Source organism: Daucus carota, chromosome 2 (genome assembly GCF_001625215.2).
Source record: "Daucus carota subsp. sativus chromosome 2, DH1 v3.0, whole genome shotgun sequence".
NCBI lineage: Eukaryota > Viridiplantae > Streptophyta > Magnoliopsida > Apiales > Apiaceae > Daucus > Daucus carota.
Genome location: NC_030382.2, coordinates 54,616,266 through 54,641,723, shown reverse-complemented (window position 1 = coordinate 54,641,723; position 25,458 = coordinate 54,616,266). Strand labels below are relative to the sequence as shown.

Sequence of the window (25,458 nt, the reverse complement as noted above, 5' to 3'; positions counted from 1 at the left end):
GTTACTTCATAAATTTGGATAAATTTAATAAAATTTGTGACATATTATACATAATATAAGTATTATATGTATATGTATATATAGAGGAAAGTTCTATGGAGACCGCTATTTAATTGGAGACCTCGGAGACCACGTATGTTTTGCAATCAAAACACTATAAAATACATTATTTTTTAAAATATGTTCTACAAATATCATGTCTTCATTAAAATTATTAAAGATCGTCTATGTTTAACAAGTAGATAATGTATGTTCAGCAAGTTGAACAAATGTTCTGCAAACTGAACATGTTTCATAGAACAAAACATTTTGTAATGTTCCACATGTAAAACTTATATGATATTCAAGATTTTAAATGAAATAATGATTTTGTAGAACATGATTTGTAAAACTATACGTTTTGCAATGTTTTTATGAAATATTTTACTTGCAGAACATATGTGATCTCCGGGTCTTCAGAAAAAATGTGGTCCCCATTGAATTTAACTCTGTAAATATATAATAGCTAATATATTCATATATTATATTCTTATTTTATAATTGATTATCACCTGATCTTAATTAATTATTAAATATTAATAATAATTGATGATTAATATTAAAATTTATTTTATATAATACAAATTATATATAAATATAATTATCTGTACAACTTAATTATTTATAAATTATTATTTTTAATTTTTGATATTCGACAAAATTTCGATATTAATTTAAGTTTTCATTTCAAAATTTCAAAAATTTAGATTTCATGAAAAGCTATCCAATTATCATAAAAAAAATATAATATAAATAATTCGAATAAATAACAAATTATATACAAGTCAATAATTAAAGCTAACAATATAAAATAGTGAAATTATACATTTGTTTCCGTACAGGTCCGGATAAAAAAGTAAAATTTGCTCCCATTGCATGCCAAATACACAAGGAGATCCTGAGTTTTGGAATACAGCATTTGAAGTACTCTGATCATCAAATTTTAACATCTTGTACACATTTAGCATCTGGTATTCACATTCGACAATGTTATGAAACTTGGCACTAAACATGATATTCAACACAGGTACAAGATATAATCTTAAAGGTCAACTCCAAACACTAAAGTCAATCGTGTATCAAGATATCAGCAGCAAAACAGATGTGACTAGACTAATTTCGAGAAATGACAGTATGGAATTTTATTTAACTTATGCATTAGGAATCTCATTTGTACACTAGCAATTGCAACAATTGTGATAGGAGGAATCGTCACATTCCAAAAGCAAGGATAACTTCAAAGAAACGTTAAGAAAACCTTCTGATAATCTCTATTTCATATTCTGCAGTTCGATATTAACAAGTGCTTATTTTAATTCCTTTGCAGCCGTACAACATAATTCACGTGTGAATAACTATATGTGTGTTTAGTTATTTATCAGTTGATGTTATAGAGTTGTGCATGTTAGGCATATGATTCCATAGTTGTACCTTTAGCTAGATTATGGCAAGTAATCAAAGTTTGGCGCTGAGTTTGTTGGTGGTTGTGATTTTTCAAGTGTTATGGTTTGAAAATGGGATCTCAGTTAAAGTGAGTTATGATCATAAAGCACTGATTATTGATGGAAAAAGGAGGATTTTGCAGTCTGGATCTGTACATTATCCCCGGACCACACCTGAAGTGAGTTTAATTATGTATACAGTAATTTACTGATCAACTTTGCTGTATGTTAGCTTAATGGTTGTTTTAACGGAACTCAGGTGTGGCCTGAGATCATCCGGAAAGCCAAGGAAGGAGGATTGGATGTGATCGAGTCTTATGTTTTTTGGAATTATCATGAGCCTGTCAAGGGAGAGGTATAAGATTTTGACATTGCTTTTGTAAGGTGTTAGGACTTAGCATGCATGATCTTACAGTATTAAGTCCATTTTCATCATAGGTGCCCATCTTCTGGGGCAATGATTTTGTCCTAGTGTTTATAATAAATTATGAGAATGAGAATATTGGCTTGGCTCTATTTCCATTTTCCATGTTAAGTTACAAATTCTCCTTAAAACCTCAAGGTGCTTGAATAACTTAGCGGGATCTTATATCTTTCAAACAGTTTGATTTGAAATGGCAGAGCCTTATTCTTTCTTACCAGGAAGAAAATTCTGCCTCATTTGATCCCCTTAAATAGCTAGCATGGCATAGCTCTGCTATTAATTTGAACAGTCTGCAGAGGTTTCGTCGTTATAATTCAGTGTTCCTGATCAGTGTTATCACATATTCTGATATTCAATCATTTTTGGTTGTATATATGATGCTATTTTCATGTGCAGTACTACTTTGAAGGCAGGTTTGATCTGGTAAGGTTCATTAAGACAGTGCATGAAGCTGGCCTTTTCGTGCATCTGAGGATTGGCCCGTATGCTTGTGCTGAATGGAACTATGGGTGTGTTTTTCATCCTCTTCTATAATATGTTCCTTTCTGCTTGGTGCTAGTTAGTAATGTCATCTGAGGATCACCTATTTCTAAGCCAAACACAACAATATCAGTAAAGGAACAAAAAAAACTTTTCCTATAGTACTAGAAGCCCAAGTTAATGACCAAAGGCCCCAATGGCAAGTGAAGAACTATAAATGGAAACCTTAAAGCAGAGGAGAAGGGACTCAAGACTTCTGTATCAACACTGATAAATAACACTAGAGAAAAATTCAATGATGAATTATGATAAGGTAAAGGAGCTTTGTAGCTCCACGTAACACTCCTATTACTAAACTTCCCATAGCGACCCTAGGTTCTTGTGTGTAACTTTTGAAGATGTTGAAATATGCAAATACTAGTGATGACAATGCAACTAAAGATGCTTCTTTCTTAAATTTTATCTGGCAGAGGATTTCCACTTTGGTTACACTTTATTCCTGGAATCCAGTTTCGGACAACTAATAACCTTTTTAAGGTACATTAACAACGCCTCTGTTTTCGAATTGATATTTATCACTGATATGCTGGTTACCTTCTTCTGTTATGTTGTGCTTGCACGTGCACCTTATCTTTCATGTTGCCCAATAAACAGATCTAAAATGCAAGGAAACTTTTGTGTTTTTTGCAGAATGAAATGAAAATATTTCTTGCCAAAATTGTGGATTTAATGAAGGAGGAGAATCTTTTTGCATCTCAAGGTGGACCGATCATTCTTGCCCAGGTGCATACGCTGGTCTTTGTTCATAGCCTCATTGATGTCAACATGGTGATGTCATGTATGAATGGCTAATGGCCATTTAGTAAATGACTATTTTTTTTCCTTTAAAGGGAACTACATACTTATCTACATTAGCAATCTTAAAGTTCTGTCAGAAGTCCATGGAAACTTGAAGGTATCTATATGCTGTACAGTATCACTTCTAATTGTGTGCACTGAACATGTTTAGGTTGAAAATGAATATGGAAATGTTGAGTATGCTTATGGCATTGGTGGAGAATTATATGTCAAATGGGCTGCTGAAACTGCTATTAGTCTTAATACTAGTGTTCCTTGGGTGATGTGTGCTCAGGAAGATGCACCTGATCCAGTTGTAAGCTCTCTCCCCTTATTCTACAGCAACTAGTTTTGCACATCTGCTCAATACTAGGTCATAATAATCATAAGCAGTGCTGTTCTCACTTTGTTGGTCCAAAGCAAAGAACCAAGAGATTCCCTTAAATTCTAGAAATGCTTATATTATTGGATATTTTGTCATGTAGATAAATACATGCAATGGGTGTTACTGTGATGACTTCACTCCAAATTCTCCTTTAAAGCCAAAGATATGGACTGAAAACTATAGCGGATGGTAATTAAACATCATTTTGGGCTAATACCTAATGTACATTTGAACCCTTTAGTAGGGGCTAATGAGAGGTATGCATTTTATTGATGCTACAGGTTCCTTTCATTTGGTTACGCAGTTCCTTATCGTCCAGTTGAGGATCTGGCTTTCTCTGTTGCCCGTTTCTTTGAAAAAGGGGGAACCTTTCAGAACTATTATATGGTAAGTACCAATGTATGATGTATCATGAAATATTTTATACTTTCTACACCAAACTTATCTAATAAAAATGGTGTGTGTGTGTGTGTGTGTGTGTGTGTGTGTGTGTGTACGAACTGAAGCCATCATTAAGCTTAGATATCTCTTTGCAGTATTTTGGTGGCACCAACTTTGGAAGAACAGCAGGAGGCCCTCTGATCGCGACAAGCTATGATTATGATGCTCCAATAGATGAGTATGGTAAATACTCCAACAAAAATAAAACCTAACAAATAATTCCAATAACCAAAGTATTTTTTTTCTACTAGCCTACAATTTCTAATTTTTGTAATTTATATTCCTTTTTGGAGAATGATTGTTGGTTCATGAAATATTGTGTTACTCTAGAATGATTTTTCTCATGCCAATTATAGCATAATAAGAGACATTTAATCAGGTTTCACTAGGCAACCAAAGTATGGTCACCTGCGAGACTTGCACCTAGCAATAAAGCACTGTGAAGAGTTTTTGGTAGCAGCAGATCCAAAACATCAGCAGCTTGGTACAAATCTGGAGGTACATTATACACAGACATGTACCATGTATAGATGGTCGACAACATATTAAAGAATTGGTATATAGACCTAATATGAAGGAAAAAAAACAAAGAGGATTTGAAGATGGAATTTAGCAACTACAACTCTGGCAGAACATAACCAACTCAAATGATTTTTATTATCAGGCACATGTCTACTACAAAACATCCAACCACTGTGCAGCTTTTCTTGCTAACTATGGTAGTAAATCAGATGCAACTGTTAGATTCAAAGGCAGATCCTACTTCCTTCCTGCTTGGTCTGTGAGCATTCTTCCAGATTGTAAGAATGTAATATTCAACACAGCAAAGGTATGGTTGCTTCCAACTCCAAGCGTTATTTTTGTCACTGCTTTTTATGTCCCTCGCTTTCTAGTAAATGTTCTTTGATAGGATTTCTACCGGTAATCAAAGCTATGTTAACCTTAATAAAAGGAAATTGACTGGCCTATATAATGGCCTGAATTTGAATGAACAATGTACCACTAATTCACTGACGTTTAAAGGCGACCTACTTAATAATTTACTAGATCAAGAGAGATCTCTAGCTGCACTACTTCTGCAATTACACTAATTTGGAACTCCAATTGCTAAACTCTTAGTCCGCAGGCCTATATATTTTATTACGAGACAGAATTGGAAACTTATAAATTAATCAGTGTTGTTTGTTCACAACTCAAGAGATGAAACTTCTGATTACTACAAATATAGTAGATGTTTGCTTATATCTTTTGGTATTTTTAATGTATGTAATCTCCACGATTTCTTGTATAAAATTTATTATCTGGGGTAACTACTATGTTTATCCAGAATCCATCTTAACTATGTTAATAAAAATCAATGTAACAGATTGTTTCTCAAACAAGTCTTGAATTTACTCCTAACCGTGGTCTAAGTGAGTGCACAATACCATCATCTGCGTGGAGCTGGTATGAAGAGAAAGTAGGTGTCTATGGTAAAGACTCATTTACAACACCAAGTTTACTAGAGCAAATCAATGTAACCAAGGATACGAGTGACTTTCTGTGGTATACAACAAGGTAATAATTTCTTGAAGAGTTAATTTTGATGTTTTAACTGGGAAGGATGCATGACCCTATTTTTATTAAATAAAATGAAAGGAAAATAAAACTTATTTGTGCACCTTAAAGTATTAGCTTTTCTGTTATTATTAGATTAATGGGATACATCTTTCGCGTATTGTATAGTAAGGCCTCCTCTCTTTTCCGTCTGAAAGTATTTAAGCTTGTGTTTATCTTATGTTTTCCGATATTATTATGGAGCAAGTGTTTTATCCCAGATTACACTTATTATCTATATTTTCTGCAGACACTCACATGTAGCTGCTTTCTAATTTTTGGCAGTGTGAATGTTACCGACGATGATAAGTATGGGGAAACACTGGAAGCACTTCTAGTCATTGAAAGCTTGGGACATGCAGCTCTTGTTTTTGTGAATAAGAAACCAGTAGGTAGGAACTCATTATTTGCAAATTTATTATTTACCTATTGTTTTTCCTGTAGAAGTTGATTCTGATGCATCTCTGCCCTTGCAATTTCTTAGTTTAGTTATTTGTCCTTCTTGTAGGATTTGGTTTTGGTAATCACGATTTTGCAAGCTTCATACTCACCAAGACAGTCAGTCTAAAGTCTGGAAGTAATACAATTGACATTTTGAGTATGATGATTGGTTTACAGGTAAAGAGTCTTTACTCGAGTATGGTATTGGTGATATTTACTTTCATATATATAGTCTTAAGCCGGGGTCATTATGAAAAAAATTCTCTGCACCTTCAAGAGCAGGATATAGTACACATGTAGGTCTCACCTTCCCCAGACCCCGGAGTTGAATTTTTGGTTTGGTTCTGGTATTGCCTTATATAGGTAAGGCATATGGCTTTGGTAGTTGCTCATATATTGATACCTAAGAGTTCACCCTTTGCTTCTTGAAGCTGAATCCTCGCTTATTTTATGATATGTCATTGTGCAGAACTATGGACCATGGTTCGACATTGCAGCAGCTGGAGTTTTTTCTGTAACTCTTGTTGGTCTGGAGAATGGCAAGAGAGATCTTTCTTCTACAGAATGGACTTACCAGGTTCATCTTGATATGAAAATTAGACCATTATAAGCATGTTTATAAATCCTTGTAATTCATTATCTACCTTAATTGGATCGGGTTTGGGGTAAGATTATCTACATTGTATTTATCCATAACCAGTTCTTCTAAGTTCAGGTAGGACTGGAAGGAGAACGTCTGGGACTCGATAACATGAGCCTTGCAAATAGTTCTCTATGGATTCAAGGAAGTACCGTGCCTAAAAACAAAAGTTTGATATGGTACAAGGTACATATGCATTTCACATAATTCAAGCTGATACTTTGTGAAAGCTGAAAGCGTTTCAAATTCTAAATTATCCTGAATAAAAGTCTGCAGAAGTCTAAAATTTTGTTTTTGTGATCAGTCTACTGTCCTTGCTCCTGAAGGTAATGGCCCCATATCCCTGAATCTTTCTAGCATGGGAAAGGGTCAGGCATGGATCAATGGGCATGGCATAGGTCGATATTGGTCAGCCTATCTCTCACCATCAACTGGTTGCACTGAGAAATGTGATTACAGGGGAACCTATGATTCATTTAAATGTCTAAAGAAGTGTGGTGAACCTGCCCAAACCTTGTAAGTAGATATGAAAAGGATAGTAAGAAATATTTGGTATCATTTAATTGCTCTGTGCTTTAATTCCTGAAAACAGGTGCATTATCGACTTGTTTTCTACTCAAATAAATCAGCTTTTGAAGTCCTTATATCGCCATGTATGCTTAATTGCTTATCTCTTTTGGGGTTTGTTCAGGTACCATATACCACGCACCTGGGTGCATTCAGGTGAGAACCTGCTTGTGCTCCATGAAGAGCTTGGTGGTGACCCTTTAAAAATCTCTTTGACGACACGAACTGGGCAGCACCTATGTGGACATGTATCAGATGCTGATCATCCATCAGCTGATTCCTGGAAACCAAATGTTGATTTTCAGTCTCTAAAGCCGGAAGTTCGGCTAGCTTGTGATCAAGGATATACTATTGTTTCTATTCCATTTGCTAGCTATGGAACTCCAGAAGGAGTTTGTGGGGCATTTAGTCATGGAAGTTGTCACGCTAACATTTTGTCGACTGTTCAGCAGGTAATATAGGTCTTTCATTAATGCTGTCTTGTAATCTACTAATACATAAACCAAACATTTTTCGTATATCTCACTCGTAAATAGGGTATTGTGAGCTTGAAATGCACACAGCTACTCGAGCAGAGAAGTTTGACAACTCCTTTACTTGCCTCATAGACTAATCACGCTATGAGTAATATTAGTTCCTTAGGAAAAACATTGCAATACAGTGTGAGAAGTTTGAAATATTTCACTGGAATTGCAGCTTTGCATTGGAAAGCAAAAATGTTCTGTTCCTGTCTCTGCGGCTACTCTTGGGGACCCTTGTCCTGGAATGCTTAAAAGCTTAGCGGTTGAGGCTGTTTGTCGTGCTTAAAAACAGCCTGCAAGTGCTTGATGATTTCTCTTCAAGTCCTGCAAACTGAAAGTGAAGTTCACTATTTTGTAGATAACGTCTGCTTTCTTTATAGATATTATTGTACAAACCAAATTGTTCATCTTGCTAATAAATCATTAGTAATGCATGTAATTTCTGCTACACAAAATATTCATATTACTTTTTTTAACAGATCAGCAATTGCAAATTTATACTACTATCATTCAATAATTGCAGAACTCCAGAAATTGGATTCTTTACAAGATTGTCTTGAATTTATTATATGAAAGTTTCTACCTCCAGAATGGTGTGCCAATAAATAGTGAACGGGCATTCATTCTCAAAATGTCCAGACTCACTAAAAATTTAATTCATTCACCGACAGACCTCATCTCATTCCCTCAAGTCCAATGGTAGAGTCTATATATTTAATCCAGTGGAAACTATAACATCATGATAACAATACAATCACCTTGCCCCAATTTACATTATGGAACTAACATTATCTTCCCAATATGAATGCTGCTTTCCATGATGCTGTGAGCTTCTGCGGCATCAGCTAATGGTAGGTATTTATAGACCACGGGTTTTACCTTGCCAGCTGCTATTGCTGGCCAAACGTTCTTTTGCACTTCACTCACAATCAGAGCTTTGTTTTCTAAGCTTCGGCCTCTCAAACCAGCAGCTGCAGATAGACCGGGGATATCAAGTAAGTGCTTGAAATTTTACTATTTGTTAAACTTTCTCTCGCCTACACAGAGATTCTTATATAACAAAGCCCATGTTAATAAATAAATAAAAAAAAAAAAAAAAGGGTCCACATCTATTGGTGTTACAACTAAACTATTTTATCCAAATTGAGCCAAGTTTTCAGTTTTGCAATTAGCTGAGAAGTGGAATCATTTCATGGAACAGAGATTGGACTGTAATACCTCGTAACAAATGGAGCGGGCAAAACAATCGTATCCAAAAGCATTTGTAAGTTGCAAATAATAAGCAATGCATACACATAAAAGGTCCATTACCACTTTGAACAATGTATGAAAAAAGCATATTGGTGCATACCCTGAACTGTGAGGCGTTTTGCCAACATACTAACAAGGTTTACTTGTGTTGATACTCCACCCATAAAGCCGATAATGAAAAGTCTCCCATCAATATTTAGGCTGTCAAGATTTTTTTGCAAGTATGGTCCTCCAACATTATCAAGTATGACATCAACACCTGTTGATTAAGTGTTTTTCTTGAGATCTATTTAGGCAATAATAAGTAAATATATTAAGTAAACTTGAAACTGCTATATGTTTGAAAAAATTCACCTTTCCCTCCCGTTTCTTCCTTGACTCGTGCAACAAAGTCTTCAGTTTTGTAATTAATGCACACATCAGCACCCAGAACCTTGCAAACTGCTAACTTCTCCTCATTTCCTAATGAACATAATTGTTTCAATATGTGGAAGTCTGGGGAACAAATGTAAAACATATGATATTCCAAAATAAAATTCTCAGGCTTACCTGCTGTGACAAATACTTTAACTCCTAGGTACTTGGCAATTTGAATAGCAAAAGTACCAATTCCGCTAGAACCTCCATGTATCTAATATATAAAGGCACTCGGGTTAATCTTCATTACAAGACTGAAAACAAATTATACTATAGTTACAAAGAGAGAGCATTGAGAAATGGGATGTTAATGGTCCAATCTATACAGCCTGGATGTTTGCATCCAGTCCAGTAATACATGCTATTATAAGGCCAACAATTGATGGTCAGTCATTTTCTTCATAATGCATCTTTCTGAAGTAGAGGATAGCTAATTCAGATTCAACACGCAATCTGAGAGGCAGGACAATTTATTTAGGAAAAGAATTCAACCATCAATTAGTTACTACTTATTTAGAAAAGGATTCAACTATGAGCTTATATTAACGTTAACAGATCATACGACTTGACGACAACCTTGCTAACTTGGCCAATAAATTCCTCCAGTAACAACAATGGCATTAGTCAGCAACATGATCAGATAGCTTTACATATATCTTGATATAATGAACATAATATAATAATGCTTTTGAAACATTGGACATGGTGGAAATAAGTTACCAGGAATGTCTCCCCTGAAGATAGCTTGCTTGTCATAAACACTGTTGACCAAACAGTGCAAGCAACCTCTGGAAAACTAGCTGCATCTTTCAAAGAAACACCATGTGGAATAGGAAGAAGCTGTCCAGCTGGTATAGCTACTTTTTCAGCATACCCTCCTCCACTAAGGAGAGCACAGACCTACATAACAGAAATCTCATCACTACTCCGCCAATCATTCCAACCATCTCCAAACATACCAAAAAACTTTTTATAAAGCCGAAAAACCAGAATCAGACTAATTCAGTCGAGTAAACAAGACGAAAGCAAAGTTAGTTGCAACCACCAATGTTATCAAGACCATAAAAGAGGGCTATATACTTTTGTGTATATATCTCTCAATTGACTCACAACATTCCAACTAATTCAAACATAAACACATTACTAATACATATACACAAACCACATTGACCTCCTACACATCCATAAATTCAAGTCAAACCCTGATTACAAATCAAAACGTTAACAACAAAAACAACACAACCAATCAAGAAAACCAAACCCCACCTCTCAAATCCACCAAACAACAACAAAAATCAAAACATAACATAAAATCAGAGAAAAAAAAATACCTGATCACCAATCTTCCAACCAGTAACATTCTTGCCAACAGACAAGATAGTTCCAGAACATTCAAGACCCAGATAAGGACTAGCACCCTGAGGTACGGGATAACCACCTTGCCTCTGAAGTGTATCTGCTCTGTTCACGGCAGTGGCTTCAACTTTGACCAAAACTTCATCTTCTCCGATCTGGGGTTCTTCTACTTCTTGGATTTTCAAGACTTCTGCTCCCCCTGGGCTTGTTATTACTATTGCTTTCATTGTTTTAAGGCTCTCTTCTTTCTTGATTCGGTGAGTTGGGTCGATGGGGTTTTATGATTTGGATTTTGGCCTACGAGTCTACGACTTTGAGTGAGTCATATGCAGCAGGCACGCGTCTATTTTGATTTTGAGAGCCACATGACTTGTTGAAATTTTGTTTGAGAAATTATTGTACTGCGGAATTCGTTAAATTTTACGACTTTTTTTTTTTTTTGGTTAAATGATTGTATGACTTTTTTATATATTGAACATCTGACTTTTCTTTCACATAAATGTGTCTTGCCATTAAAATGTTACATAGCTTACAATTATATTCTTGAGTCTTGACACATTAATCATGAATTATGCTGAAATAAAATGGGATAAAAATTTTAAGATACATAAATTGATGTACGAATTTTTATATCGCATTTCAGGACAATTTATTTGCAATTTTTTTTATAATCAAAAAACATGGTACATGATTTTTACATTGTCTATGCATGTTTTAGACACATGTTTCTATCTATTTATTATAAAAGGATGAGAAAAGTTTTGTGACTAAAAATCTCATCATTATAATTAATCTCGCATACATCGAAAAGCAAGCATCAATGTTGGGCAAGTATCACAAAATCACCAAAAACGAACCATATTCGACCAATTAAATATTAATTATGCACAAAATTACTAGAATCTCTATAAAAAATCGCGGATAAATTATCCTAAAAATCACAATTTTTTTATAATCGAAAGACATAGTACACATGTCTTAAATCTTTATATCACCATTTTTTAATAATATTTTGACAATTATTCAAAAAAAATAATAATAATATTTTGACAAAATATTATTTAATAACTTAGTTTTTGAGAAATTATAATCCTTTATAATCCTAGGCAAACGGATATAAAATTAACACATTTAAAAAATTAATATTGTCCCTAAAAATTTGATTAAATATATAAAGACCAATAATGAAGGTCAAAACAAATATCAACATAAATAAAGTATTACTCGTATAATACAGAAAATATTAATTAAATAGAAGGTCTAAAATAAGGTATTTTGACTCTGCCTCCTGGTCGATCCCATGTATCTTCTCCAGCTACTTTGGTCACTTTCCCAAATAATTGAGAGTTGAGACCAAGAAACCAACATTCATTTCTATAAAATACTTATAATATTACTTACAAGTTACACATGATGATGACATATCTTGCAATGGCCTCTGCAGCAAAATTCCCACAAGCCCAGTTCCCAAAGTCAAGAAACGTTCCTAGTAATTTTGTTACCAATGATTGTATTCTTAAAAGACAACCTTTTTTATTCCCCCCATTTTCTTGGAAATCCCGTCAAAGATTTGTCTGTTTGTTGTCCAAATGTTGTAGTAATAGCAATGTAATTGAATTGGATGACGAGGGTCATGATGTGGTGGAGATGACATCATTTTCAGACAATGGGTTGTACTCCGAAGAACTGGGAGTTGGAGTTAGAGCTGTTCATATGGCGTGTTTGCTTTGTCAGAGACTTCAAAATGATTTGGTCTTGAAAAGAAATGAACACGTCAGCTCTAAGGATGATAATTCCCCTGTCACTATTGCAGGTTTTATATTCTTTCTTGATTCTTGATTTGGGTTGTATATTGAATTTTATTTATTTTCGAGTAGGATATACCGGATATGTTTTCGGGTCTTTTAATACTATTTAAGTAGAGTTTTCAGAGGATAGGGTTTTCTACTAAAACAGTCTTTAGTTTATACTTTATAAAAGAAGGTAAGGTCATTTAAACTATACGAAGTGGTGCTTATAGTTTTTATTTATTTGAGTTCTTGTAATGGATGCTTATACTAATTGTGAACATAAATCTGCTTATGATGTTGCTTTCATCGCTTACAGTTTCAGATAATATGATATAGCATTTTATAAGACTGTAAGATAGGGATGGAGAGAGCATGCACACCTATAGGTAATTTTAGGGGATAGTATTAGTAGTAGTATATGTTATGAAATATCATGTGTGTGGGGGCAGAGTAGCAGAACTCTCAGCTGACTTGAGTCGTCGCTGTGGATTATGTACAAATTCAGGTTTACCAGATTGTAGGTAATTGAAAGTCGGAAAAACCTAGCTGTTTGCTTGTCTCCTGTTTAAATTAGAGTTATATCTTAGAATTTTAGCCGGAGCTGTAGGAAAAGTAATTTGAGATAAGAACCTTAGGCAGTTCCCCAAGAATCTGGATTCTTGGTACCGAATATCTCATCTCTTGCTGCTAATGTTTATATACGATATTACTCAGTGTTTCCTATAATGTGCCAATATACTAGTGGAATTTTCACACACAAAATCAACTCAATTTGGTAATATGCTAGTTTGAACAGAGAGAATGATCAAATAACAGAAGCAGGGCATACTAAGTTAAAAAGAGTAACAAAGATATGCTTTGTGAAAGTATTGTTGTTCCAAATTGGATAAATGTCAGTGAATATCATTGATAAAATTTGTATCATTTGAGGTGTTCTGTAACTACTATTCATATGAGCTATAGAATGTTAATTAATTCAGTCTCTATATGATAGGCTATGACTTCAATTTTGGCATTAGCATGTAGGCTGAATTTTGAACAGGGGTGACACTCTTAGTATTAAGGTCACCTTCTGGTATAAATGGCCACATGAAATGTTAATAACAGCTTATGTTTTTTAACGAGAAATATCGTAGCCCACTAGAAGTGTGTTCAAGGTTTTAGGTAATTTATTATCATATAGATTTGGTTCATAATCACAAGTACACATATTTAGCTTGATCAAGTAATTATTCGGAAAATTGTCATAATATTCATGATCAGATAGTTATATGCTTACCCTTAACAAACTACATGCTCCAAGTAAAATTGGGTATTCTGACCATGTCTCGTAAGTCGTTAACAGATTGGAGTGTTCAAGCAACTGTTAGTTGGGTGCTCTCTGAGGCATTTGGAAGTGATAATGTATCGATTGTTGCTGAAGAAGATGTCCAGGTGCTTTCCAAGTCAAGTGCAACTGGTCTGCTAGAAGCTGTTGTCAAGACAGTAAATACTTGTCTGGCTGAAGCACCCCAATTTGGACTTAAAGCTCCAGGTTCTGCCCTGGGTCCAAAAGAAGTTCTTGAGGCCATAGGTCGCTGCAATTCAACTGGTGGTGATACTGGAAGATTTTGGGTACTGGATCCAGTTGATGGCACTTTGGGGTTTGTACGTGGGGATCAATATGCTGTTGCTTTGGCACTAATAGAAGACGGTGAAGTTGTGTTGGGAGTTCTTGGGTGCCCAAATTATCCAATGAGAAAGGAACTCCTAAACTATCATAATGGTAGCTCTCCACCATCTGACACTGGGGATAAAGGTTGTGTTATGTATGCAAGGAGAGGTATTCACAGGTCTTGGATGCAGCCACTATTACGTGGAGAAGAAAGATTTGTGTGGCCAAACTCTGCAAGGCAGATTCAAGTGTCTCCCATTGATGATCCGGAATTAGCAACATTTTGTGAACCAGTTGAAAAGGCAAATTCAAGTCATTCCTTCACAGCTGGGCTTGCTCACAGTGTTGGGCTTAGGTGATTTGACCGTAAAAACTTAAATGACCTTTGATAAAGAGTAGTATCTATAAAGATAAATGCACATACACACTCACAGGGGTGAGATGTCTCTCTACACGCGCGCGCACACACACACACACACACACACATATATATTCATAAAGACAAGATACACAATAGTTTAGACTGAGCTAACATTTTAAAGCTGTCTGACATTATTCTGATGAAAATTTTGTTAGACTTTAAATGTTTATCAAGTGGTTCAAAAGGTCACACATTATCTTGACTGCAGGAACAAGCCATTACGTGTATATAGCATGGTAAAGTATGCAGCCATAGCTCGTGGAGATGCTGAGATATTTATGAAATTTGCTCGGGCTGGGTACAAGGAGAAAATATGGGACCACGCAGCTGCTGTTGTTATCATCGAAGAAGCAGGTGGACTTGTGACTGATGCCGGAGGCCATCGACTTGATTTTTCAAAAGGGATATATCTTGAAGGACTTGACCGTGGTATAATTGCTTGTGCTGGCTCTAAACTACATGAGACTCTCATCACTGCCGTTGATGCTAGTTGGAATTCTTCTAGCTTGTGATATACATTATATGCATTTAACCAATATAAGGTAAACCTGCACTACCAAACTCATTTTTAACTAGTATAGAGAAAGCGTAATTCTTTATAACTTAACTAGTAGCAACTTTCAGGCATCATAATATTGTTTAATACTAACATTTAGAAGCAATGAGTTCTCTATTATACTCTCTTATTTAAATCTCGAAAAACAAAGAGGTTTATCATGTTCAAGATCAAGCTTCCACATGCTTAATGACTGAGAAACATGTGAAACCAAATCATTAAGAATTAGCAATATCTCTATTAATTGCTTCAACTACTTGACTATCTTAGTTTTGTTTATTTTACAATTGATCTACTCTGCTTTACTGGTTGCTAGTAGTTTGTGTCAAGAGACATGTACATATAATGCTGAGTATGGAGTGTGTAATAGGGGTGCGAGGGTTCACAAACTGGCAAGGATGGGCGTTTGTGTGTTTATGTATATGAAAAATGTCAAACTAAACTAAATCAAACATACTCTAGTAATGTTAAATTAAACACATGCATAAAAACAAAATATATAAATCTGAGAGACACCGAAATATGTTAGCTGGTTTGCCCTGTGGCTTGCATATAAGTTGGCTTGTTTAAACTTTAGGATGCATAACCTTCCCCCTTTCCAACTGATGATGTCCTTTTGTTGAGATGAAATACTTGACTTTATTCTAGACACTAGTGGTACTTCATATTCAAAGAAGTGGAGGGTAGTTGTGATCCTCCGATAATAGTATTGCATAATGTGTGACAAAGTATACCAACTCGTTGTGATAGTAATGGGCATGAATTTAAGTAGCAGACCTACCTATCTGTACATATGAACTTTAAATTTCAATTATAGATTGAATAACCATTTATTTCAATTGTCGGCCCTCCCTCTCGGATGACCCTGTCTGTTAGCTGGTGGTTTATTATATAAAATTAGTAGAGGATCGGTGGTACAAAACAGTACAGGTACACAGACACTGATGCTTATAAAAATATATCTAAAACAAATTATTAAAGGAGGGTCTAAAATACCACAATGTGTCATGCATCCCTATGATGCGCATTGCTTTGAAGAATGCACATTATTTTGATGTGAAAAAACACTCGTCAAATATGCTCATCTCTTTGGAATTGTTATATTTTGGAGATAATTTATAATGTATTTCAGACTAAAATTCTGCGCGCACACACAGATGTATACGGACAATGAGATGAAACATTTGTAGATAGTCAGGTCACTGTCATCTTGCACAGATGCTTAAGAAAATTTGTAGATAGCGAAGTCACCGTCATCTTGTAAATATGCAAACGTGAATACTGTTATGTGTCACTTTTGAACACCTAGAAGGGGAGACTTTGTCACATAATTATTATTGGACCAAGTGGTTGCTTTTACCTCCCTTACCAATATCTACTACATTTCATCACTTAATTTTGGTACAGCAATAGTAAGAGACTAAGAGCTAAAGAGGCTCATTCACTCAATCAAGTTGTACCATGCAAAAGACTTGGAACAGGGTATGGGATGGTGCGATATGTAAGTCTCTATCATGTCATGCACGAGTAAAGTCTGATACGAAATGTACTAGAAAGTAGAACCGCCCATTTGATAGTATGAGATAGAACCCTAATGGTGTAAACATGGTGGATTGAGGTAGACAAGCATATGGTTAGCCTCTGTCACAAAAATTTCATCTTTATTACATAGGAGAAGCAGTCTAATTAAAGCTCCAACAACCAGCTTTGACATTTTCATCTTCATATATGTTACATCTAATCACATATGTATAATTGCAGTAAAGCACAATTTTTTGACCTATTACTTGCTGGGGGGAAAGTAGAATGAGCTAAAATAGAAGGCAGTGGTTCTAATATATGAATGATGTTCATAGTTCTGTATGAATCTATTGTGCCTTCAACTGAGTCACAAACTACCCACTAAATTGTGAAATTAAACAACACAGATACGTAGTGCTACATGTGTAAAAAGTCAAAATAACATGTAAAATGGGACGAAGAGAGTAATAATATGGGAAAGGATAGTTAATCAACTCATTTATCTTCTGCTCCCCTCCCCCTTCCCATGGTCCCCCAGCGGACCATTACTCCTTCAAATCAGGAGAATTGTAAATTATGCCCCCTCTCTGCTCACAGTTCACAGTCAAGCTATCTACTTAATGTGCTTTCTCTGTTCGATTTTCTTTGAGTATAATAGTAGATAATATGGTTTTTCTAGTGTGTGCCCATGGGCACATGCTAAGCACGGAATTTGATAAGTTTGGGAGATTTTGATTGGCTCTCATATCTTAATAATAGTTGACCCCTGTAAATACACCAACCACACCAATCAAAATCTCTCAAACATATCAAATTCCGCGCTTAGCATGTGCCTATGGGCACACACTAGACAAACCCTAGATAATAATAATGATAATATCATCGATGAGATGCGGTGTGGTTTGGTTTATACATATATTATTAGATGAGTACATAAATCTTACTTTAGATAATGTAGAGACTGAAAATACTAGTTACTACTACTCATAATGGAGATATTTTAAAAATGTGGGTGCTGACACATAAGCATGTCTATTAAGTACAGTAGACCTACTTTCCTCCCTCATATTCATGCTCCTTCAACTGTAATCCAATTCTCTCGATCTACACATATCATTAATGTCTTTTTTCCTCTGAAGCTACCTAGCTCCCATCCTGGTTAGCTACTTGTATTTATACTTCCCTCTCTTGCATTCATATCATCTGATATCACTAACAAACACTATGAACTACTCTAGAATCATACACTTATTCTCCCTCTTCCTCCTCTTCCTTGCTCTCTCAACCCTACCTGGATCTGCTTCCAGGGCCCCTCCAAAGCCTGGAAGCAGCGGCAGCAGTGGTGGTGTTGGAAACTTCCCTGGCGAAGGAGGTTACGGATTCCCTGGCAACCTGCCACCCGCATTCCGTGGAATTATTGGTGCTGGAGGTTCAGGAGGTTGGGGTGGTGGCTACGGTGGTCCTAGCGGTGGCTCTGGAAGTGGAGGGACAGTGAGGCCTGTCGTGACATGTAAAGTAAAGGGTCCTTGTTATGGAAAGAAGCTGAGGTGTCCGGCTAAGTGTTTCACTTCTTGGAGTCGATCCGGTAAGGGGTATGGTGGTGGCGGCGGAGGTGGTGGATGTAGTATGGACTGCAAGAAGAAGTGTACGACTACTTGCTCAACCTAGTGGTGGATGCTTATATACCACTAATCACTGTATGATATGAATGGTCATTTTGTGTAATATATATAATATATATGTTCCAGTGTTGATGAGACGATGAGCTAGTATGACCTAAATGCATCGCTGCCATGAAGTTTTAGTGTTGATCTTGATGTGATCCATCACTCTCTTTCCTGTTTGTGGTTCTACATGTTTGTAATTTTGAGTGTTTGCAATAATCATCTATATGATAGTTAGCTTATGAGGACTAGCGCCTTTAGAAAAGATACAATGGATCACCTTGAGACAGATGATGATTTTAGCAGTGTTCCTTTATGCGAATGGTGGGTCTATAACATAAAGAAGAGTATAATTGTTATAGACAACCTCTTAACAAACATGATCCATTTACACAGCTTTAATAATCACTCAATTCTTTCTGGACCTCCACATCTAGACAGCTTTGGCCATAACTTTAATACTGCTGTTGCTGTATGTAAATGTGAATTACCCACTCAAAGTAGACTTCAAAACGTACATAAACTTCAGTATGTTTAACCATAGTTTCCTCACAATTAATGTCACGCGATATTCAGTTTTTTATGTCCCTATCTAAGCTGATCGACTCCTCCGCACATGGGATTCAAGTGTATATTTTGAGTACAGAATGACAGTGTTATGCTGCAGTATTAAATAAATTGTGTACCCTTGTACTTTGTGACTTTGTCCATACTTGAATGCATCTGTTCGGTTTTAAGTACTTGAGATTTTTCGGAGAGTTTTTCTTGCATAATTAGTTAGTAGTATTAAGAGTTAATCGTAACTCTTGTGCATTTTCAAGCTTCAATTTTTAGTCCAAGCTCCCAATAGAATTTACTTTTGGCGCAGATAAACTACTCAATGATTGGGGATAACCTCGTATCTTCGCCCACCAATGACAAGTCACACTCATAACTTAACTCACGGTTTCACAGTAAAAAATAGGAAAAGATTTACAGAAGGTACTCGTGACTATAATTTTCAATGCATCAGGTAAAATACTTCTACATTTTTCTTATCTAACAGATAATACATCTCTCTTCTAAACAAAACAAAAAAATATAGGAAATTAAATATTCAAATCATGGGAGTCCAACAATTTACGCCTTCAATGAAAAAACCCGAGCTGAAAAAACTATTTTCACAATGTAGAGTCAAACTCTCTGACGAGTGTGGCAGGAAGGTACTCTGAGACGATCTTCTCGTGTAGCAGTGATCACATTGCAGCTCTAAAGGCCCCTCTTGCCGCGTCGCGCTTCATTTCTGCTGCTTTTCCACTACCGCGGAAGTACATGTATACTTGCTGCAGACACCAAACCACAATAAAGATTACCAAAAAGTTCTTTTGGATAAACAAGTTATGTCATGTGACAGATGTGGAAATACACCACTATTGAAAATTTACCTGAATAACCCAGATGCTGAGTACAGACTCAAGACAGAACAGTCCAAATCCAACGAAGTAGAAAATCTGAGCAAGAAATGTTTAATGATCATGGTTATATAAATCCATTACAAGAATATATTTTTTAAATATATAATGGGATGAATCCTCCATATTATGGATATGTGTGACCCACCAAAGAGAAATATAGTACTTAAGGTAGTTTGAAAAAGAATCAGTCAGTATATATAAAATAACAAACGTATGCCGTATTTATAGAAGTCGAATTAAGACAGAGCTTACCCCAACTAAAGCATGTTTACCAACGAGATCTACTGCAGGTAATATACCACTGATCCAAAAGTCATAACAGCAGATGAGTAAAAATAAATCTTTGTTTAATATAGCATGAAGTTGATATCAACAGAACTTGAAAATGCCTCTTATATGGAGGCAAGGAAATCCATGTATAATTCTTTTGCTAATTATTTTTTGTATAAAGTGAGTAAGTTGCTGGATTTAAAATTTTCAGATTCTGAATAAGACTTACGCAAGTGATTTTCCCTTAAAAACTACAGGAGGGGCCACGGCAGCAAAGATTACAAAACCAATGTGGACCTGTAGAACAGATGTAGAATCAGACTTTTCTGATACATATATGGATAGCAGGTAGTTCACCCAACACACTTACCAGATAAAATAGGAAGAACCATGCAAACTTCATAGCACCTTCACTCCTGTAAGCATAAGTTGTGATGCTGTCAGCTATAGAAGAACCTATAACTTATAAAGTATTGAAAACATGGTTGCCAGAACTGTTTGCTAAATGACTGTTAAAAATGGACAAGTTCCATGACACATTTTATTATATATATCACAGAAGAAGAATATGACAATGCACCATCGACAAATGATCCAGCACTTTCATCTAATTTAAATCCGCAGTCAGCTTTAGACCATGCACTAATAACAATTCATCCAGTACTAGAACCTACTTTATAAGGCAGTGAGCTTAAGACTAATTCATTTTTATAGGTTGAAGTGTGATAAACCTTTCTATTTAATTTATATACGTTTGAAAAAAATTACATAGAACTTGAAATTTGAGGTTTGATACGACAACTGAGCCACTTTACATATTAAATGCAGTAGACTCTTTTAGACAGTAATAACTTAAAACAATGTTACTGTGACTGCAGAAGAGTGCAAAATGTGAACTTATGCACTGTACATGTAACTTCATCCTTGATCCAAATTACAACAAAAGGAAGTACCTAAAAGCTCGGTAAAGTGGGCGATACCACAATACATAGCCTCCTGGGACCCCAGAGACAAAGTAGATAATGGCAAGGAACCAGATTTTTGGATCTAGAATAGAAAGAAAGTATAGTGTCATACAAACATTTAAACAAGATAACAGTTAAAAGGTTGAATACTTGAAGATGAGACTTGTACACAATGTTAGAGATTCAACCTTCTCCTTTGATCCATGCTGTAGTAGTGGCAATGATATTCCAGAAAAGACAGAGTACTAATCCTGTTTAATTACAATGAGTTAAGCTTAGTGAGCATCAGCTATAAGCTTTGTATTGCAAACTTCAAGTAGCAGAGAAGTCAAATTAACCAACAAAACAGTAAACACACGAAATTTTAAGAAGTTCTTAAATATATTCTTTATCAACCCAACATATATGACACAAAATGGAGAAAAGAATAAACTTCATATATATAATTATATTGTCGAGCTCCGTGGATTCAACTAGAATATATTTGCTATTATATACATGTAACATGTCAAGGCTTTATGACTAAAATTTTATATGAAAAAAAGATATTTCATTACAGTAGCAAGAATTTAACCTAATCAACGGATACACTTTTCTAAACAGCTGTAAACTTTAATATTTGTTGTTAGATAGGGAATATGGATATCACACACTGAATAATCTGATCAATTTTTTAACATTTGTTGTTAGATAGGGGATCATAGATCAGCAACACATAAATCTAATATGTACCCAGCAATGACTAGCTGGCCTATTCAGAAGCCTTCTTCAGGTTTTTCAAGAACATGCAGTGATCTTTTTATAGCTATATCTGACGTTCTAAGAACATTTCAGACATTATAGCAGATTAGTTTGGGATATCGATTTATGTTTTCTAAGTATACTTTATGACTCTCCACAGCTTCAGTGCATAAGTCAAAATCTTGGCTCGTCAACAATTATGGAAGATAATTATAAGTATAAAAGATGGGACCTGTCATAATTAGGCCTCCTCAATGCTAGAAGATATTACCAAAGTTTGTGATAATACTAGATAGTCTAGACTTCAATTGGACATGTCAATTCTCTTTCCTAGATATATCTTTGTTGCCCGTAGGAAACCATTTAGTTCTGCTAATAAAAGATTTGATCCCCCATAGCTGACACAAAAGAGTCTTCAATTCAAGCCTCCTAAACCTTCAGTCAACCTATATAGAATAAAGTAACACAGGGATCCATCTTTCTGTATCATTAGACACTTTCATAAGGATTCTCGAATATCTGACCCAACACAAATCATTCTGATTTGATTTCTCTTACAAATTTAGCCACAAAAGGTATGCTTTAATTTTGTTTTAGGACCCCCTTCCCCCTAAAAAAAAAAAGGGGTGGACGATAAATCGCCGCATTACAACAAGTCAAGAATTGCATGCATATTGTGTTACACAATACTTCGACATGATCACAATAATATCAGAGCTATATATAACCCATCAGATATAGACAAACCAACCTAAGTATGTTGTAAACGCCACGTACTGCAGTCTTTGTAGGTGAATTGGTATTTCATTAGCGATGTCATGATGAATAATTGGAAAAAATGGTGGCCAATTTTTCTCCTCCAGAACAATACCAGCTGCAATCAAAGGGAGAGAATTAAAACTTTTAATTTCGACTATTAGACCAAAATAAATCGATAACACAATACTACCAACATAGTTTAAAGTGGCATTGTATAAAAAAGATAGGTAAAACTGATAACTAAGGAAAGTCTTGTATAACGTAAAGTAAAGATCAGACATTACCTCGTGCTGCAGCTTCTTCTTTGCGTCTTACTATCTGCACGGAAGACAAATTTTAGAATAAAATTTGCGCAGCCATATAGTACACATCTGCCTATATGAAAATATATACACAGCTCACAGCACCAACTAGTGTGAACAAATGCTTAATCTAAACATCGACACCCTTGACGCACATCAGGAAATTTTGGGCAGTTTGAGATGATGTGGAACTTAGTCAAGGAAAGCTTCAAAGACAAATACATGTTTAAGTACCAACTAGCCCAAGTATCTTTCGATTATCAATGTGACGGTTCGAAAACTTTATATATATAAAATATATCTAGGGGATGCGAAATGTCTTTCTAATTACAGTATAGTTGCATTAGCAGATTCTATTAGTAGAACGTGGAAAGCACAGACACTTGTGTACATTTTCTCTAAATTCTTAATATACTTAGTACCTGTCGTGGATCATCAGCAGAATCTTATCTGAATTTGTAAAATACATACCTCTTCCCTTTTCTTTAATTCAGTTTCCTTGGCTTGAAGCTCCCTCTCTTTCTTTTTTAGATCCTACATTCAAAACAACAGGTAGCTAATAAAAACTAAAAAGGTAAGCAAAAATACAAAGAATAACAAGTAATAATATTTTGACATACGCACCAATTCCAAACACTTACCGCAGCTGATTCAAGGGGAATATCAACAGAGGCATTACGATCATAGAATTCTGCGGGTTCATGAGGGAGGGGTGAAAGCCTCGAATTCGCAGCAGATGGTACACGCCCAGCAGGATTCTGGCACCATATTAAAATATACACATAAGGGACAATAATGTGTTATGTACACATTACTATAAAACAACTAAACATAACAAAAAATATGGTGAAATAATAACATATTAACTTTTGAACCAAGAAGCTATGAACATCACAACATGCTACACATTAACGAACTATGTGTCTATGATCAAGAGGGCATACAACATATTATATTAATATATTCACTACTGGAAAACTTGTACCAAGATTGATTTTAATCGGATGAGTTCCCTCAACTGTTGGGCCTTTGCGTCAAACGACATAAAGTATTTGGTATATAACCGAATTATAACTTTGCCGGACACACACGCACAAAATCATATTAATTATTAGTGAACCTAAAGTAGCAAAACAGATTTTCCATGAAGAACCACGAATAAGGGATTACTCATAGCTTATCGACTTGAGTTCCTCAGTCCTTGGTACTTGAGTTATATGTATGTTTAAAGCTCTAGAGAATTGAGCATGATTATGACACTCGTAATTAGAGGACCTAAAACTACTTATTTGCACGCACAAATAAACAGCACAAATAAACAATTTGAAATCTCCTCCCAGAAAAATAGGCCTGATATAAAGTGTTAGACACACACACAACTAAACAAGGATCCGAAGTAGGATATCTAATATAAATCCCTATAATCCAGCTATTATATTTTCTATTATCCTTTTACCGAATCAACTGCACACCCAAAAAGTAACTAAAATCGAGCTCAACCCCGAAAAACGATGCCCTAGAAGTGAATATTCCAACAAATAAGCGGTAAACTCCAGATCAAACAATTTAAACGACTTAACTACATGATCAAGCAAACACATAACTCAAATACAATCAACAACTTGAAAAACAAAAAAAAAAAAAAAAAAAAGTCAATCCCATATAAGCAAAAACCTAGCTAGTACTCTGAAAAAAGGAGCACAGGAAGTCATAATCAGGTATAGATACAACAATTGTACGTATATGTAGCAACGGCTAAAACTTACTGAAAAAGGATTGACTTCTTCTTCTTCTTCAGCAAAAGGATTTGCATCGTAACGTCCGGCCATTGCTCCAATTGACTACTTAGGATCTATAGAGAGATAGCAGTAGATACAAACTAGAGATCTAAATACAATTCAACTACACAAAAACTAGAGAGAGAGAGAGAGAGGATTGTTTAGATTGTTTTATGTACACAAGGAGAGAGAGAGAGAGAGAGACTCGCAGTTGCAGACAGAAATGCTTTGATATGCACGACTTTCCTTTGTGCTTTGCTGTTTATTTGTTTTTACTGTTACAATTTATTTACTATTTCAATGCTTTTATTTTGGAGGATTACTGATTCACGCGGTTTTCATAGATGAACACGAAGGTTAAACTTGTATTATTATTTTTTATATTGATATTAATAATTTTTGTTAAGGTCAGTGACTTAAAAAAGAGAAATAACTTGTGCACAAAGTCTCACGTCTTACTAAATGGTGAAAATGAACTTCATTTATTACATTACCGTCTCGGGCATAATTAGTGACATTTTGAGCAAATTTTCTCTTGTCCATCTACTAAATTCTGATTAAAAGTGAAACATATCATTGTGACAATCTTGAAATATGTAGAAATCAATGATATCTCCTTATTTTTTAAGAGGAATTAAAATCTATTCACGAAGAAAAATGTTACGCTGTTCTCATTTTCATCCGATTTGCCTCATTTTACTGACCCTGATTTTCAAGAGAGATCACTAGATGAGTTCTAATCTTAT

The 25,458-nt window shown here is 35.2% G+C and overlaps 5 protein-coding genes across 5 annotated transcripts; 3 read left to right on the top strand and 2 right to left on the bottom strand.

The window, feature by feature from the left end:
* The first annotated feature begins 1,341 nt into the window (after positions 1-1,341).
* Positions 1,342-8,247, top strand: LOC108208871 (beta-galactosidase 6). Its single transcript, XM_017379450.2, has 19 exons — positions 1,342-1,660; positions 1,741-1,836; positions 2,302-2,414; positions 2,856-2,922; positions 3,076-3,168; positions 3,395-3,538; positions 3,708-3,796; positions 3,889-3,994; positions 4,144-4,231; positions 4,428-4,546; positions 4,713-4,877; positions 5,415-5,605; positions 5,930-6,036; positions 6,153-6,262; positions 6,555-6,662; positions 6,801-6,911; positions 7,030-7,241; positions 7,417-7,744; positions 7,989-8,247. The coding sequence occupies exons 1-19, from the start codon at positions 1,484-1,486 to the stop codon at positions 8,097-8,099; spliced, it is 2,535 nt and encodes an 844-aa protein (XP_017234939.1). The 5' UTR covers positions 1,342-1,483; the 3' UTR covers positions 8,100-8,247.
* A 53-nt stretch (positions 8,248-8,300) lies between these two features.
* Positions 8,301-11,196, bottom strand: LOC108208873 (uncharacterized). Its single transcript, XM_017379453.2, has 6 exons — positions 10,813-11,196; positions 10,202-10,381; positions 9,614-9,695; positions 9,419-9,526; positions 9,165-9,323; positions 8,301-8,784 (listed from the first exon to the last, which is right to left on the bottom strand). The coding sequence occupies exons 1-6, from the start codon at positions 11,062-11,064 to the stop codon at positions 8,588-8,590; spliced, it is 978 nt and encodes a 325-aa protein (XP_017234942.1). The 5' UTR covers positions 11,065-11,196; the 3' UTR covers positions 8,301-8,587.
* Positions 11,197-12,111: 915 nt separating this feature from the next.
* On the top strand, positions 12,112-18,685 carry LOC108205877 (PAP-specific phosphatase HAL2-like). Its single transcript, XM_017375993.2, has 3 exons — positions 12,112-12,650; positions 13,973-14,636; positions 14,911-18,685. Exons 1-3 carry the CDS (start codon positions 12,248-12,250, stop codon positions 15,212-15,214), a joined length of 1,371 nt encoding a protein of 456 aa, XP_017231482.1. The 5' UTR covers positions 12,112-12,247; the 3' UTR covers positions 15,215-18,685.
* LOC108206747 (cold shock domain-containing protein 4) lies at positions 17,851-18,685 on the top strand. Its single transcript, XM_017377139.2, has one exon. The coding sequence runs from the start codon at positions 18,004-18,006 to the stop codon at positions 18,445-18,447; it is 444 nt and encodes a 147-aa protein (XP_017232628.1). The 5' UTR covers positions 17,851-18,003; the 3' UTR covers positions 18,448-18,685.
* Positions 18,686-19,374: 689 nt separating this feature from the next.
* LOC108205696 (secretory carrier-associated membrane protein 3) lies at positions 19,375-24,987 on the bottom strand. The gene is made up of 12 exons (XM_017375716.2): positions 24,701-24,987; positions 23,576-23,692; positions 23,406-23,468; positions 22,917-22,950; positions 22,625-22,747; positions 21,321-21,383; positions 21,121-21,214; positions 20,538-20,583; positions 20,397-20,464; positions 20,150-20,198; positions 19,868-19,933; positions 19,375-19,765 (listed from the first exon to the last, which is right to left on the bottom strand). The coding sequence occupies exons 1-12, from the start codon at positions 24,761-24,763 to the stop codon at positions 19,679-19,681; spliced, it is 873 nt and encodes a 290-aa protein (XP_017231205.1). The 5' UTR covers positions 24,764-24,987; the 3' UTR covers positions 19,375-19,678.
* Positions 24,988-25,458: the final 471 nt, after the last annotated feature.